The 14,362-nt window shown below is 57.4% G+C and overlaps 1 protein-coding gene across 10 annotated transcripts in view; it reads left to right on the forward strand.

Annotated features, from left to right (window-relative positions):
* Nucleotides 1-14,362, forward strand: part of HSPG2 (heparan sulfate proteoglycan 2) — a 102,131-nt gene that overhangs the window by 34,194 nt on the left and 53,575 nt on the right. For 6 of the 10 annotated variants that reach the window (XM_073794639.1, XM_033841672.2, XM_033841696.2 and 3 more), the window contains exons 2-13: nt 1,290-1,425; nt 2,648-2,692; nt 8,522-8,631; nt 8,733-8,791; nt 9,096-9,256; nt 10,419-10,469; nt 10,897-11,025; nt 11,222-11,476; nt 11,554-11,673; nt 13,673-13,804; nt 13,956-14,100; nt 14,195-14,346. In XM_073794639.1, coding sequence (XP_073650740.1) covers nt 1,290-1,425; nt 2,648-2,692; nt 8,522-8,631; nt 8,733-8,791; nt 9,096-9,256; nt 10,419-10,469; nt 10,897-11,025; nt 11,222-11,476; nt 11,554-11,673; nt 13,673-13,804; nt 13,956-14,100; nt 14,195-14,346 — 1,495 coding nt within the window. Of the gene's footprint in view, nt 1-1,289; nt 1,426-2,647; nt 2,693-8,521; nt 8,632-8,732; nt 8,792-9,095; nt 9,308-10,418; nt 10,470-10,896; nt 11,026-11,221; nt 11,477-11,553; nt 11,674-13,672; nt 13,805-13,955; nt 14,101-14,194; nt 14,347-14,362 lie in introns of all 10 variants that reach the window. The other 4 variants (XM_033841687.2, XM_033841693.2, XM_033841694.2 and 1 more) reach the window with 2 other exon arrangements.

Here is a 14,362-nt window from a genome sequence, read left to right on the forward strand (position 1 = left end):
GAAGCAGGGAGGGAGAAGGATTGGCTGTTTCTCTGTTTTTCTTCTTCTCTTTGGCCCTCTCTGCTGCTGCCACCACCTTGTCTAGCCAGTGAGGGCCGGGTTTGGTTTTCACAAGTGAGACTGTTTCCTTCTGGTCAGGCTGGGCTCCCCAGATAGGGCTGAGGCCAGGGCAGGCCTGAGACACTCGCGCCAGGCCATCTGGGGCTGGGTGTGTGAATCCATGCACTCTTGTGCTTGGGGGCTCTGGGGTTCCCTTGGGGGCTCTGCTGGGTTTGTTTTCCTCTAAGTTATTTTGTAAAACTCCTTTGGAAACACCTCAATCTTGTCTAAGTGGAAAGAGGCCTTCGTTGTCCGCACCCATCCCCAAGAAAGGCAGGGGTCATGGCTGCGGGGGCCCTTCTGCGCCGGCCTGCAAGGTGCGGGGTCCGAGCCGCCCCTCTGTGGAACGGGAGCCCGAGGTGGAGCTTGTGCTGGGCTCAGCTGCAGCCCGAGGTCACATGAGTTGACACCACGCCTGACCTGCCCCCGTTCAGCCCAGCAGCTGGGCTCCACCCCCGCTTCTGGGTGTGCAGATGATCCTGTCAGTGTGCCCACAAGTGCCAGAGCTGATCTCCAGCGTGGCTGGAATGTGTTCCCTGTGGCCTGGAGGTTTGGAGGCCACACCAAGGCAGAAAGAGGTGGCCAAGACCGCTGGGGCGGGGCGCAGGGGGCTGCTGTCGGCGGCAGCAGCTTCAGTTGACCTCCCCTCCATTTCTGCTTCTGTCCCCCATCCATGCTGCCCCTGGCCACCCTGTCACCTGCCCACATCCCCCATCTTTGCTGGCCCTGGTCACCCTTTACCTGCCTGTGTATCCCTGTCCACTAACGCATGTCCTGGATATCACTTGCCTTCTCCAAAGGAAGAAGAGTCGTCACTTACCAAAGGGATTTTAAGTTTGTTGTCGGGACTTCCCTGGCGGTCCAGTGGTTAGGACTCCGCGCTTCCACTGCAGGGGGCACGGGTTCAATCCCTGGTCGGAGAACTAAGATCCCACAAGACGTGCAGTGTGGCCCAAAACAAACTTATAAGTTTATTTGAGGATTCATGCAGGGGCTAATGAGATTTGGGGAAACTGAGTCAAAAACAATGGTACAGCCCCAGCCTGACTGTCTTCGCCAAACCGTGTCTGATTTAACTGCCGGAGGGCCTTGGGGTGGGACTCTGGCCCCCCCCTTGAAGTGAGAAGAGGGGTCCTGGGCTTGGCAGGAGTTGAAGAGTTTGACACAATTGCTCGTGTGGTGTCCCACAGGTAACCTGCGGGCTGAGGGCATATGATGGCTTGTCCCTGCCCGAGGATGCAGAGACAGTCACAGTGGGCCGTGCTGGCTGGAGCTATTCAGACCTTTCTGATGATGAGGACTTCCTGGCTGATGAGGCCTCCGGAGGTGAGCAGAGGGTTCTGGTGGCTGGGAGTGGAAGGGGTAAGGACGGAATTGGGGTTCTTCCCACCGGTCCTTAAAGAGGCTCCAGGATGCTTGCCCAAGGTGGCACCTCAGGAGATGGACTAAGAAAGATATGGAAGCAACCTAAGTGTCCATCAGCAGATGACTGGATAAAGATGTGGTATATACATATACAATGAGGTACTACTCAGCCCTAAAAAAGAATGAAATGTTGCCATTTGCAGCAACATGGATGGACTTGGAGGGCATTATGCTAAGTGAAATAAGTCAGACAGAGAAAGACAAAATACCGTATGATATCACTTATATGTGGAATCGAAAAAATACAACAAACTAATGAATATAACAGAAAAGAAGCAGATTCACAGATGTAGAGAACAAACTAGTGGGTTACCAGTGGGTACAGGGGAGGGGAGAAGGGCAATATAGCGGTAGAGGAGTAAAAGGTACAAACTATTAGGTGTAAAATAAGCTACAAGGATATGTTGTACATCATGAGGAACATAGCCAGTATTTTATAATAACTATAAGTGGAGTATAACCTTCAAAAATCGTGAATCACGGGAATTCCCTGGCAGTCCAGTGATTAGGACTTGGTGCTTTCACTGCCGGGGGCCTGGGTTCGATCCCTGGTCAGGGAACTAAGATCCCACAAGCCACGTGGCACAGCCAAAAACAAAAAAAAATTGAGAATCGCTATATTGTATGCCTGTAACCTGTATAATGTTGTACAGCAACTATACTTCAATTTTTTTTTAGTTCAGAAAAAAAAGAGGTGGGTTAAAAGCTGCGTGCATCCTGAGCCCTGGTCCCAGTGACCGCAGGATCCTCCACTTAAAACTGTGTGACCCGGGACTGGTGGCTGCTTCTCCTTACAGCCCAGATTGAGCAGGACCTAAGGGGAGGGTGGTGGGCAGTGCACAGTGGAGGATGATTACGGCCCCCTACTCCACTTCCTCCCATTCTCACCTAGAGGCCAGTCTGACCTGGCGCCACCCACCCCATCCCTCCTGGTCCACACCCTCTCTGATGGAGGCTTCCAAGCTGGTTACAGGCCGGCCCTCCCTAAGTGTGGAGAGGAGGCAACAGCTGTGTTTTCATGACCTTCCCCACCGTGTGCCAGGTGCCCAGAACAGTGCCTGAAACCCAGTAGGTGCTCAACAAAGATTAATTGTTGCTGAATAAGTCTCTCTTTTACTTGTAGATGGTGTGGGCAGCGGGGACCTGGGCAGCGGGGACTTCCAGATGGGTAAGTATCTGGGGGCATCGCACAGGCCCCCATCCTGCCCCCGGGGAAGCCCCAGACTAGGTCTTTCCAGCCACAGAGGCGGCATCTCCTGGACTGAGGGCCTTGAGGGCTCCTTGTGCCTGCCATGGGGATGGTCTCATCCCCGCTGAGTGACAGTTGTGTGCCTTGGTTGGCCAGTCCCTGCAAGGTTGGGTATGGACAGGTTCTGTGCCTGCCTGTGCTGGGAAATGCCCGGTTCTGATAGGGACTGAAAGTCAGCCACTCAGCATTCAAAGCCAGATTCTCACCTCCCTGGGCGGCTCAGCTGTGGAGTCCTTCCCCAGAGCCCTCCTTGGGGGTGAATGCTGCAGAGTGGGGGACCCCAGGCAGGGGTGGGCAGAGAGAGGGGACTCTGTGGCACAGGCATTCGGGTAAGCCAAGAGCTGGACCTGGGAGGGAACCTGCCTTAGGTCGGGTCACCTGCTGGGAAGCCGAAGTTCCTGGGTTGGGGAAAGAGGGTTGGGCTTCCTGGAGGGAAAGGAATCAGGCCTCCGTCAGCTGCCCACTCTGCCAGCACTCCAAGTGCACAGCCAGAGCAGGAGCTGGCCCAGCGCTGGGACCGGGGCTTCACAGTCTCTGTTTCCTCCCACCCTGGGATTCTGGCGAGAGAAGGAACTACTCGGGACAAAGCCATGCGGTTCCTGCTGCCTTCTCTGGGAGCCAGTGCCTGGGCACAACGTGATCAGGGCCAAGGATGGAGCTCAGCTCAGAGTCACCACTGGGCGGCCCCGCTGCATCCCTGTGCTGCCCACCCCAGCAGGCCTGGGGCGAGTCTGGCCTGGGTCCCTCCAGGGACGGGGTTGCCTCCCTACGGCTGGAGTATCAGAAGCATCCCAATGCCAGAGGGTGGCATCCTAACCGGGCCAGTATGGATAGGAGGGTTGACCCCTGGGTGGCACAGTCCTGACTGTGACCTCCCAGCACCTGGGATGCAGACAGTGCCTGAAGCTTTTCCATGTGTAGGTCTCTGCAGGGCTGCAGATGCCTGGGAGCTGGGTGGGGCCTGTGTGCGGGTGTCAGGTGGGCCCCATGCACACAATGCTCACCCCCGAATGGCCTCTGCTGATGCGTGTCTGGGAGCTGCCTCTTGCCAAGCCAAGTCTGCCTGCTGCGGCCCTGGGCCAGTCCACCCTGTCCCTTCAGAAATATCTAGAGCCCCTCCCAGGGGGCTGCTCACAGCAGCTCCACCTGCTTTGAGTGGTCCTTGCTAGCCCACCTCGTCCCATGAGAAGCAGCTATGAGGGCGAGAGAAGCCAGAGGTGGGGGAAGGATGGGGATGGGGGGCAGCAGCTGGGGAGGGCCCAAGGGCAGGGCAGGAGCCTTTCCTTGTAGGTGGGGCTGATCTGTGGGAAGATGTGGGGCCTTAGGCCCTCCAGACCCAAATGCTGGCACCAGCCCGCTGCCCCTGGGGCAGGTCCAGGCAGCTGGGTTGCATCTCAGCCCAGGGGGCATCAGATAAGTCTCCCTGATTCCCAGGGTCAGGGTGCCTGCTTCAGCCTTGCCCAAGGGCAGGTCCCTCCTAACTCTGGTGAGCAAGGGCCGTCCTGACCATGATGGGGCCGTGCCTGGCCACCCCTTGACTGACCCAACCCCCGACCCTGGAATGTCTGAGACGGCTCCTCCCTCACCCCTTCCCTCGGGCAGGGTTGCGGCTCCCCTTGGCTCTGTCCCAGCCCTGACTGCCACCCCCAGGCCAGGACCCCTCCTGGACAGCTCCTGGCTCTGCCTCCCCACCTTGGGAACCCTACCCACCTCCCCTCGCCCAATCTTTCCACCTTCTGACTGTCTCTTTGTCTGTCCTGCTGACAAACTGTCTACATGTCTCCCCTGTTCCCTCCCTCCCCTGCCTTGGGCCATCTCTTTCCTACTCTGTGTGTCTCTGTCTCACGCTGCCTCTCTCCCTCCACCTCTTGGACTTGCATCTCTGCTTCCATGTCCCTCTGTCTTTCCCTCTTTTCAATCTGCCTTTGTCTCGTCTTTTCTCTCTCTCATTCTCCCCACCACTTTCTCTCTGTGTCTCTGCCTGTATCTATCTCTCTGTGTCTCTGTCTCCTTCTCTCTGTCTGCTTCATCTCTTTCTGTTTTCTGTCTCCATCAGTCTCTGTGTCTCTCTGTCATTTCCCCCCTCTGTCTCTCCCTTTGGTCTCGCCACCTCCCTGCTGTCTCTGCCCCTCCTCACCTCCCTCTCTGCAGGCCCTGGGCCACCCCCGGGCCACCCTCCCGTGGCTGGTGTGATGGTCTTGGAGCCCGAGGAGGAGTCGCCTTTCCCTCTCTCCCTCCCCCTCCTCTCTCCTAGCTCTTCCTCTCACTCCTTTGTCTTCTCCACCCCCCCCACCCCCCCCCACCCCCCCCCCCCCCCCCCCCCCCGCCCCGGCCTACACTTGGTCACACTTGAAGGTCAGAGGCACCTCTCTGCAGGGTCTGGGGCCAGGCCTGCCTCTGTCCCCACCCAGCTGGCCTCACCTTCTCCCCTGCCCCTGCCCAGGAGGCAGCCAGGCCCCAGCCGGGCACACAATCTAAGCCCAGTGGGCCGGACCCCTGGTGTAGGCAGGATGGATGCAGCAACCCCTCGGGGAAAAGGCTAGGGCCTCGGGCCTCGCTGATCCTGGGGACCCAGAGGGACTGGGCTGGGGTTCGGGGGCCCAGGTGTGTGGGGGACGAGTTCTGTTGAGCAGGGACAGGGTATCGAGCGTAGGTGGGGTAGTTGGCTCCGGGGCTGGGGGTGGTCAGGTGTGCGTCCCCCACCCCACTCGGGGTGCCGGGCAGCTCTGGGCCTCCCGTCCCTCCAGCCATTGGCTCCAACTGAGCTGTCCAGATGGGGTCAGATGAGGGCCAGCGTGGAGCTGGTCAGCCAGGCAGGCGCCCAGAGAGCACTCCCACCCCAGTCTGCATCATTCCCACCAGCACCCTCAGCTCTGGGGGCTGGTTCCTGAAACTCACCTTCTGCCCCAGCCCTCGGATACCTGCCACAGGGAGGCCGCTCAGGGTGGAAAAGGGGGTGTGCTCATCCTGACCTGCCCCTGATCTGGGAGAAGGCAGGGGGTGGGGTCAGGTTGGAGGGTCCGTGCCCTTCCCAGGCCCTAGTAGAAAGGGGCTTTGTGGAGCCTCAGCCCCCTCCCCCAGCAGCGGGCACATTCCTGGGCAGGCCTGGCCCCCTCGCCCGCGCTGGGCCGCAGGGCTGAGGCCAGGGGCCAGGGTGGGGGACTTTCAATGGGCCTCTGTGCCAGCTCACAAGAGGCCTCTGTGGCCAAGCTCGCGGCCTTCACGCTCCAGCCCACGGGGCCCCGCCCGCCCGGCACCCAGGAGCCCAGCCCAGCATGGTCCCCGTGATTCAGCGCAGGCAGCGCTGCCCTCACAAGCACCTTCTCTTGGTGCAGGAGTTCCCTCCGGCTGCTTGCTAGGCTGCCGTCCTGATGTGCCCAGGACTTGCTCCGTGAGCCGCAGAGCGGGAGGGTCCAGGCGCAGAGGGCGTGTGCACCTGTGGACCTGCTGGACAGAGTAAAGGGGAAAGAGGACAGGCCCAGCCAGTGCCACTCCCTGCTCTGCTGCCCACACGCTGATTGTCACTTCTCAGAGCCCACTTCTGCCTCAGGCACAGCTGCTGTCCCCTCTGCCTGGAGTGCGCTTCTCTCAGAGGCCTCCCAGTACCTTACTCTCTGCCTTCAAGCATCCCCTTTGCGGAGAGGCCTCCCTGGCTGCCCTGGGGAAGTAGCGAGCTACCCCCACGCCAGCACGCCCGCTCCCCCAGCCCTTGTTTTTTTCTCCCTCATAGTCCATATATTCCTTGCCCATTTGTTCTATTTCCTTTCTCCTCCCCCTAGAAAGTGATCTTTATGAAGTTCGCTGCTATATCCCTTGCCCCTAGAACACTGCCAAGCATATGAAAGACCTTCAGTATAGATTCGATAAAGCAATGAATGAATGCCTCTCTCAGATGGGAAGAAATAAAACCAAATCCATTCCTTCAGTTTGTCTTAAAGACCAGAGATAGGGGCTTCCCAGGTGGAACAGTGGTTGAGAGTCCGCCTGCCGATGCAGGGGATACCGGTTCGTGCCCTGGTCCGGGAGGATCCCGCATGCCGCGGAGCGGCTGGGCCCGTGAGCCATGGCCGCTGAGCCTGCGCGTCCGGAGCCTGTGCTCCGCAACGGGAGAGGCCACAACAGTGAGAGGCCCGCGTACTGAAAAAAAAAAAAAAAAAGAAAAGACCAGAGATAATACAGCTAACGCATGCAGCCCCTAGTGTGAGCCAGGTAGTACCATAAGCATTTTACATTCATTATCTTATTTCATCCTCCCAACAGCCCTCTGGGGTGGGCACTACTATCGTCCCTGTTTTATAGATGAGGAAACTGAGGCACAGGGAGATTAAGTAACTTGCTTAAGGTCACAGGGCAATTTTAAGTTATTTTAATTGTAAGTGGAAATTTTGCTCCAGAGGCTGAGCTTTTAACCACTAAGCTATACTGCCTCTCATATAGTAATAGCTCATATTATATTGCCCCTACTATGTGCCAGGCTCTGATCTAAGCACTGTGTGTGCGTGTGTGTGTGTGTGTATGTGTACATATATATGATTCATTTGCAACTCATATAACTTCTATTATGCACTCTGAACATTATGAGATTTAATGTGTGTAAAGTGTATATAGTAGGTGCTTAATAAACAATAGTTGTAAGTGTATGCTCACCCCAATCTGCTATGAATTTATTCAGCAATCACTTATTAGGCACCTCCTCTGTGCCAGGCTCTATGCAAGCACTGGGAGGGTGAATGAGATCCGAGGTTTCCCCCCATCAAGTTTATAGTCTAGCAGTAGAGAGAAAGATGACAGCAGCTCCTGATTCCCTAGCACTTGCTCTATGCCAGGCGCTGCATCTTCGTGCACAGGGAGACGGCCTTGTAAGCATGATATCATTTATTCCCCACAGCCACCAGTGTGGTAAATGTAATTAATATGCACATTTGACCAAAAGGGAAACAGAAGTTCAGAGAGGTAAGGTCCATGCCTGATGTGTGGCTGACCTCAGAACCCACGATCTTTATGACGATGCTCTGGCAGGATCTGTGCCACGTGGGGTAGCAGGTGCTCTGATGGGAGAAGCCAGGGGGCTGGGGGACCCCCAGAGGAGAGACCTCTACCCAGACAGGGTTGGGAAAGGAGGGCAGCTCAGGCAGTATTCTTGGAGGAGGTGATGACTGAGCTGAGCCCTGAGGGTGATGACTGGCATGAATGGGGGGGTGGGGAAGCATGTCATGGTCACTCTCGAGTAATTTCTGTGCCAAAAAAAAAAAGGGGGACTTCCCTGGCGATACAGTGGTTAGGACTCAGTGCTTTCACCGCGGGGGGCCCGAGTTTGATCCCTGGTCGGGGAACTAAGATCCCACAAGCGGTGCGGCGCGGCCAAAAAAAAAATTCTGTGCCAGGTCCTCCTCCTCTGGAAGCCACCCCTTCTTACCCAGCCTTCCTCTGAGCCAGTGGAGGTCTTCTCTTCGGCACTATCACTTGGTATCTGGATCGGGCCATTTTCCCTGTTAGCTGAAGCCATTCACTCAAGGGTGGGGCCTCGGCTTTGATCCCTGGGCGGCCTGCCAGGGTCACTGCAGTACGTGCTCCTACAGGTAGTGCTGGGCACAGCTGTGGGCACACAGGTGTCAGCCTCAGCGAGAGGCCTCTGGGGACCATCCCCCCCCCCCCCCCCGTTTCCACCCACTGGCCCAGCTGCCTGAGGCCACTACCTGCCAGGCTGGGCCCCTCATAGCGACCCCCCCCCCCCACTCCTTTCTGCAGTTTATTTCCGAGCCCTGGTAAATTTCACTCGCTCCATCGACTACAGCCCTCAGCTGGAGGATGCAGGCTCCGAGGAGTTCCGAGAGGTGTCCGAGGCTGTGGTAGACACGGTGAGGTGAAGGGGCTTTGGGGAGCTCCCCGAGTAGGGCAGGGCGGGACTGAAGGTGGGGTGAAGGGATCTGGAGGCTGATGGTGCTGTGTCCCTCTCCAGCTGGAGTCAGAGTACTTGAAGATTCCTGGAGACCAGGTTGTCAGTGTGGTGTTCATCAAGTGAGAAGGGTCCCCTGGGGTGGGGGGTGGGGGCTGGTGAGGGACTGACAAGGATGGGGAGGGGCCGGGCGCCAGGAGGGGAGGCAAGAGAGGCCTAATGGGCTGAACCTCTATTGGTAGAAATTCGGGAATCGGTAGGGGTACAATTTGGACTTTAAGTTGCCTTGCATGGGGTACAGGCTATCCAGAAGCAGGGGGAGAGTCAAGAGATCAGGTCTGAGCGTCAGGCAGGGGGCCAGGGGAGGAGCTGAGACCCCAGGCGTCTTCCTCACCCTGCTGCCCTGCCCCCCACACCCGTCCCTAGGGAGCTGGACGGCTGGGTCTTTGTGGAGCTGGATGTGGGCTCCGAAGGGAATGCAGATGGGGCTCAGATTCAGGAGGTGCTCCACACCGTCATCTCCAGTGGCTCCATCGCCTCCTACATCACCTCTCCCCAGGGATTCCAGTTCCGACGCCTGGGCACAGGTGAGCCCGCCCTGGAACTGAGGGTCACCTCCTCCAATTTCTCAGACTCATGTGGGCCCCCTTCCAGTGTCACTACCGTGGGCTCTCCTAGCGTGGCCTTGCACACCACTAGGGACAGGGAGCTCACTACCTTATGAGTCTGCCCCATCCATCTTTATGCAGTCTTGGCTTGGGTTGAGCAACCTGTGTTTCCTCTAACATGTACTCAGTAGACCCAACTTCCACTCTCTATTAACCTCTCTATGTCGACAATAGGTAATAATAATTCCTTTCTTCATACAGTGCTTTCAGGTCCAAAAACACTTTTGTGTTTAATAATAACCAACAATTCTTCACTGACCGTTCAGTCTTCATAAGAATTCCTGTGAAGCAGATATTATTTCTCCTGTTTTAGAGATGAGGGCACTGAGGCCCAGCGAGGAAAAATGATTTATCCAAATCCACATACACAGATAGTGCAAAAGCCAGAATGTAAACCAAACCCTGTGTCTCTGCTGGTCTTGCCAGAACCTGTGATGAGACGAGCTGAGAAACGCAGCTCAGAAAGAACAGGAAACTGGCCCCAGGCCACACAGCTGTTAGATGCGCAGGCCCGGCCTTCGTACCCTCAGTCAGCCCAGCTTTCTCTTTTTCTTTTTTCTTTTCTTTTTTCTTTTATTTCTTTTGTACAGCAGGTTCTTATTAGTTATTCATTTTATACAGGCCCAGCTTTCTTTCCACTGCACCCTCTGTCTCCTGTTTCAACTCCCTGAGTGTTTTCTTCTCCAGGCCAAGCAGTCCCAGTTCATTCCTCACAAGCTACAGTTCCCATCCCATCCCAGTCTCCATCTCAGTCCTCTCTCTGGGAAATGTCACCATCCCGGACTAAGCAGAACCCAGAACTGAACAAACTTCATCCCTACCATAGTGTCGCCCAATCAGAAAAAAAGGGTGAAATCATTTGTTCTGCACGTAAAACCTCAGTCCATGTGCCCGAAGATCAAGCTTGTTCTTGGGCATCCCCAGGCCCAGGTCTGAAGATTGCTGAGGCTCCAGTCCTCTTATCCCCACTTTCCAATGAGTCCTCCTGGCTAGGGATGGTAGGATGGGCTTGGTTCAGCCCTGCAGCCCATAGCCCCCAGGTCCCAGGTGGGCCGGCTGCTGATCACACCTTCCTTTCCAGCACAGACACCCCCGCCCCCCCTGGCCGCTGTGGTGGCCGCAGTGACACCAGGTGAGAGTGTAAGCCAGACCCAGCCTGAGCCGGGTAACTAGACGAGCTAATGGATGGAGGGGAAGGAAGGATGAGGGCAAGATGGCTGGGCATAGCCCACAGGCCGCCCCTCCTCCCCTTCCTCTGCATCCTCTCTAGGCCTGGTTGTGCCCCGCACGTGTGTGCTGTGGTCATTGCATGGTGTGGTGTGTTAACTGTGTGTGGGGTTTGTGTAAGGGATGGGTGAAGCCACTGCCACATAGCCCACATGCCACATGTGCTGTGGATGTGTTCACCACATGCTCTGTGCCCTCGCTGAGTCTGCCAGAAACCACGTGGCCTGACACGGAGCCCCAAAGCCCCTTCCCAGCTCTGCAGCGCCTGTGCCACCCGTGACATTTTCTGCCAACCTCCTGCCTGCCTCTCTGACTGTCCCACACCCCCGCAGTGCCCCAGTTCCCAAGGGTCTGCACCGAGGCGGAGTTTGCCTGCCACCGCTACAATGAGTGTGTGGCCCTGGAGTATCGCTGTGACCGGAGGCCTGACTGCAGGGACATGTCTGATGAACTCGATTGTGGTGAGGGGCGGTCTGGGGACACGGTGGCCTCCAAGTCAGTCCGGGGCTGCGAGGGTTTGCTGCAGGCAAAGGGGTCTGTGGGAGGTGGGCAGGGACACAGGAGGGGTGACAACAGGGTCAGGGCCTGGGGAGTGGCAGGGGGCGAGGGGTGAGGAGCCACCCCTTCATGCCAACGCTAAGCGGGCTCTGTCCACAGAGGAGCCAGTCCCCAAGCTCAGCTCGCAGCCACCACCTCTGGCGGAGACACCACCTGTACCGTCCCAGCCGGAGGCAACCATCCCATGGCAGCTCCCAGCCACCCCTGCTCCCCAGGTTGTGTTCCCCAGTCCAGGCAGGCCCGTGCCTTGTGGGCCCCACGAGGCCACATGCCGCAGTGGGCACTGCATCCCCAAAGACTACGTGTGTGATGGGCAGGAGGACTGCAGGGACGGCAGTGACGAGCTGGACTGCGGTGAGGGCCGGGCAGGGGCGTGGGAGGGGATGCAGGGGGTGGGGAAATGGCCACTGAACCTTGCCTGGTCCCCCCAGGCCCCACCCCACCCTGTGAACCCAACGAGTTCCCCTGTGGAAACGGGCACTGTGCCCTCAAGCTGTGGCGCTGTGATGGCGACTTTGACTGTGAGGACCGCACCGATGAAGCCGACTGCCGTGAGTGTCCCGGTGTCCTTCCGGCATCTCCGGCCCATTGGCCTAGCTCCCTGAGCCCCAGCCCTTCGAGGGCAGGTCTGCGTGCTGTCCCTGGCTGAGTGGTAGAGGCCCTGGGGACAAACTTTAAGGTTTATCTCTCTTTGACTCTGAGCTGGCCTTTGTAGCAAGCAGTAGACTACCCGTGGTTAATGTCTCTTTATTTATTTTGTTACCATTCATCTTCTCTTTGTCATATATGCTTGTGTGGGGGTCAGACGAGTAGGCTTGATACACGAGCGTCCCTTGATGAAGGGGTGGGGTCCTTGATGTATGTGTGAGTCAAAGCCTTCCTCTTACGGGTCTAGAGTTTTTTCATCTAGAGCTGGTTCTGAGTTATTTGTTCCTCCATCTGCCCAGCTTTTCATCCATGTGACCATTCAACTATCCACTATCTGTCCATCCGTCTGTCCAGCATCTTTCCTCTCTTGCATCCATTTATTCACCCACCCACTCATCCAACTGTCCATCCATCCATTATTTATCTGCAAAGTTCTTCATCAGTCTGTCTACCTATCTACGTATCCAGCATCCTTCCTTCTGTCCATTTCATCATCTGTTCTATCATCCATCAATCTGTTGTCTGTCCATCCATCCATTTGTCCAACATCCTTCCTGCCACCCTGTGTTCATCCGTCCATCTATCATCCATCCATGCATTATCCGTCTTGCCAGCTCTCCGGGCAGCCAGCCATTCATATAGCCAACATCTTTCCTTCCTCCTCTTCATCTGTTCAGCCATCTATCCATTGCTCGTCCATCCATCTAGTCAATGTTATAAACGTTATGACAGTCAAATGGGTGAGACTGGAGACTCAGAGACCATATCAGGTAGCATCTTGTGGTTTCTGTCCTATGAGGTGAACCCTGGGGCTTATTAGTCCAAGATTGAGGATAATCTTCTAACCATTGCTCTGTGATCCTGGGTCACATGTTTGAGTGCGTGTTGACATTCCTAGGGTCTGCTGGTCCGGCTTCTCCTCCTTGCCTCCCCTCACCTTCCCTGCTCTGCAGCAAACCCTGGAGAGAAGCAGCGTCGTGCTGCAGACTGGCAGAGTTTTATGATGCCCTTTTGTGGCTCTGAGCTTGCCTGACAACATGGCCCTTTGGGACAGAGAAGTAATTGAGGGTTTTAGTTGAAAAGCCCTTCTCAGAGGCCTCTGCGGGGGAACAGTCTAAGGAAGACCAAGTCCTTGTTGACAGAGCACAGAACAGAGAGCATGAAAGCCAGATGACTTTGGGGGCTCGTGGGGTGTTGGGACAGAAGCCCCCGAGGGAGTGGGAGTAGGTGGCTGCCTGCCGGTCTCCTCTCTGTGCCTTCTCTGTGGACGGGTGACCTCTACTCCTGCACCACTCTGCCCTTTCTGTCCCTGCCTGTGTGTCTGTATCACGCTCAATCTTCCAGAAATAGAATGTCAGTTACCATCTACTAGAGATGTCTAGCTGGGGCCCAGCCCTGGGGCCAGGCCAGCTCCAGGCCTCTGGCCAGTCCCTAGATGGCCTCAGGTCAGGCTACTTAGAGGGGTCCAGAGCAGCGAGGTCCAGGCTGCGGCAGGCCCTCGCAAAACCCTTCCAGTAGCCAGAACTGCCCAGGTGTTCCCGGCGTCCAGAGATCCTGGCCACTGGGGCTGTGCCTTTGACCAGCGGTCTTGTGCTTTTCTGGTGGCTGGCTGTGGGAGGAGCTGAGTGACTGTGGCGTGCCAGGTAGAACTGCCTTGGGGAACGCAGTTAGAGTGTGCTTCATTGCTGACCGGTGACCATGACGTTGTGGACGGCATCGTGGCAGCAGAGTCTGGGTCTGGGCCTGGTCAGGGCAGCTGTGTTGTCATGTGGGCGAGATGAGACAGTGATCCTGGGGACACCTGGGGAAGGTGGGCAGGGTGGGCTGTTGGGCATGGGTAGGTAATGGGGGTCCTCCCTGAGGGCAGTGCCCACTGCCCACACCACCTGGCTCTGTCCCCAGCCGCCAAGCACCCCGAGGACGTATGCGGGCCCACGCAGTTCCGCTGTGTCTCCACAAGCACGTGCATCCCGGCCAGCTTCCACTGTGACGACGAGAGCGACTGTCCCGACCGCAGCGACGAGTTTGGCTGCAGTGAGCAGGGAGCTGGGCGGCGAGCTCTGGGCCCTGGGCCCCTCCCCACCGTCTCTTCTCCGGCCTGGCTCCTCTCAGCCATTGCCCCACCCCCACCCCGCTCCCCCTCCCTTTGCCCCTCCCACCCCTCACTTCTGCTCGCATCTCCCAGTGCCTCCCCAGGTGGTGACCCCTCCCCAAGAGTCGGTCCAGGCTTCCCGGGGCCAGACAGTGACCCTCACCTGTGTGGCCATCGGCGTCCCGACCCCCATCATCAACTGGAGACTCAACTGGGGCCACATCCCCTCTCATCCCAGGTACAGCTCTGGGCCCCGGCAGGAGCTGGGGGTGTGGCGGAGGTGCGGCCAGGGGTCCAGGCCTGACCCCCACCTCTGTCTCGGGGCCCACCAGGGTGACAATGACGAGTGAGGGAGGCCGTGGCACGCTGACCATTCGTGATGTGAAGGAGGGAGACCAGGGCGCCTACACCTGTGAGGCCATGAACACCCGAGGCATGGTGTTCGGCATCCCCGACGGTGTCCTGGAGCTTATCCCGCAGCGAGGTACGGCCCATGGGCA

Source organism: Tursiops truncatus, chromosome 1 (assembly GCF_011762595.2).
Source record: "Tursiops truncatus isolate mTurTru1 chromosome 1, mTurTru1.mat.Y, whole genome shotgun sequence".
Classification (NCBI taxonomy): Eukaryota; Metazoa; Chordata; class Mammalia; order Artiodactyla; family Delphinidae; genus Tursiops; species Tursiops truncatus.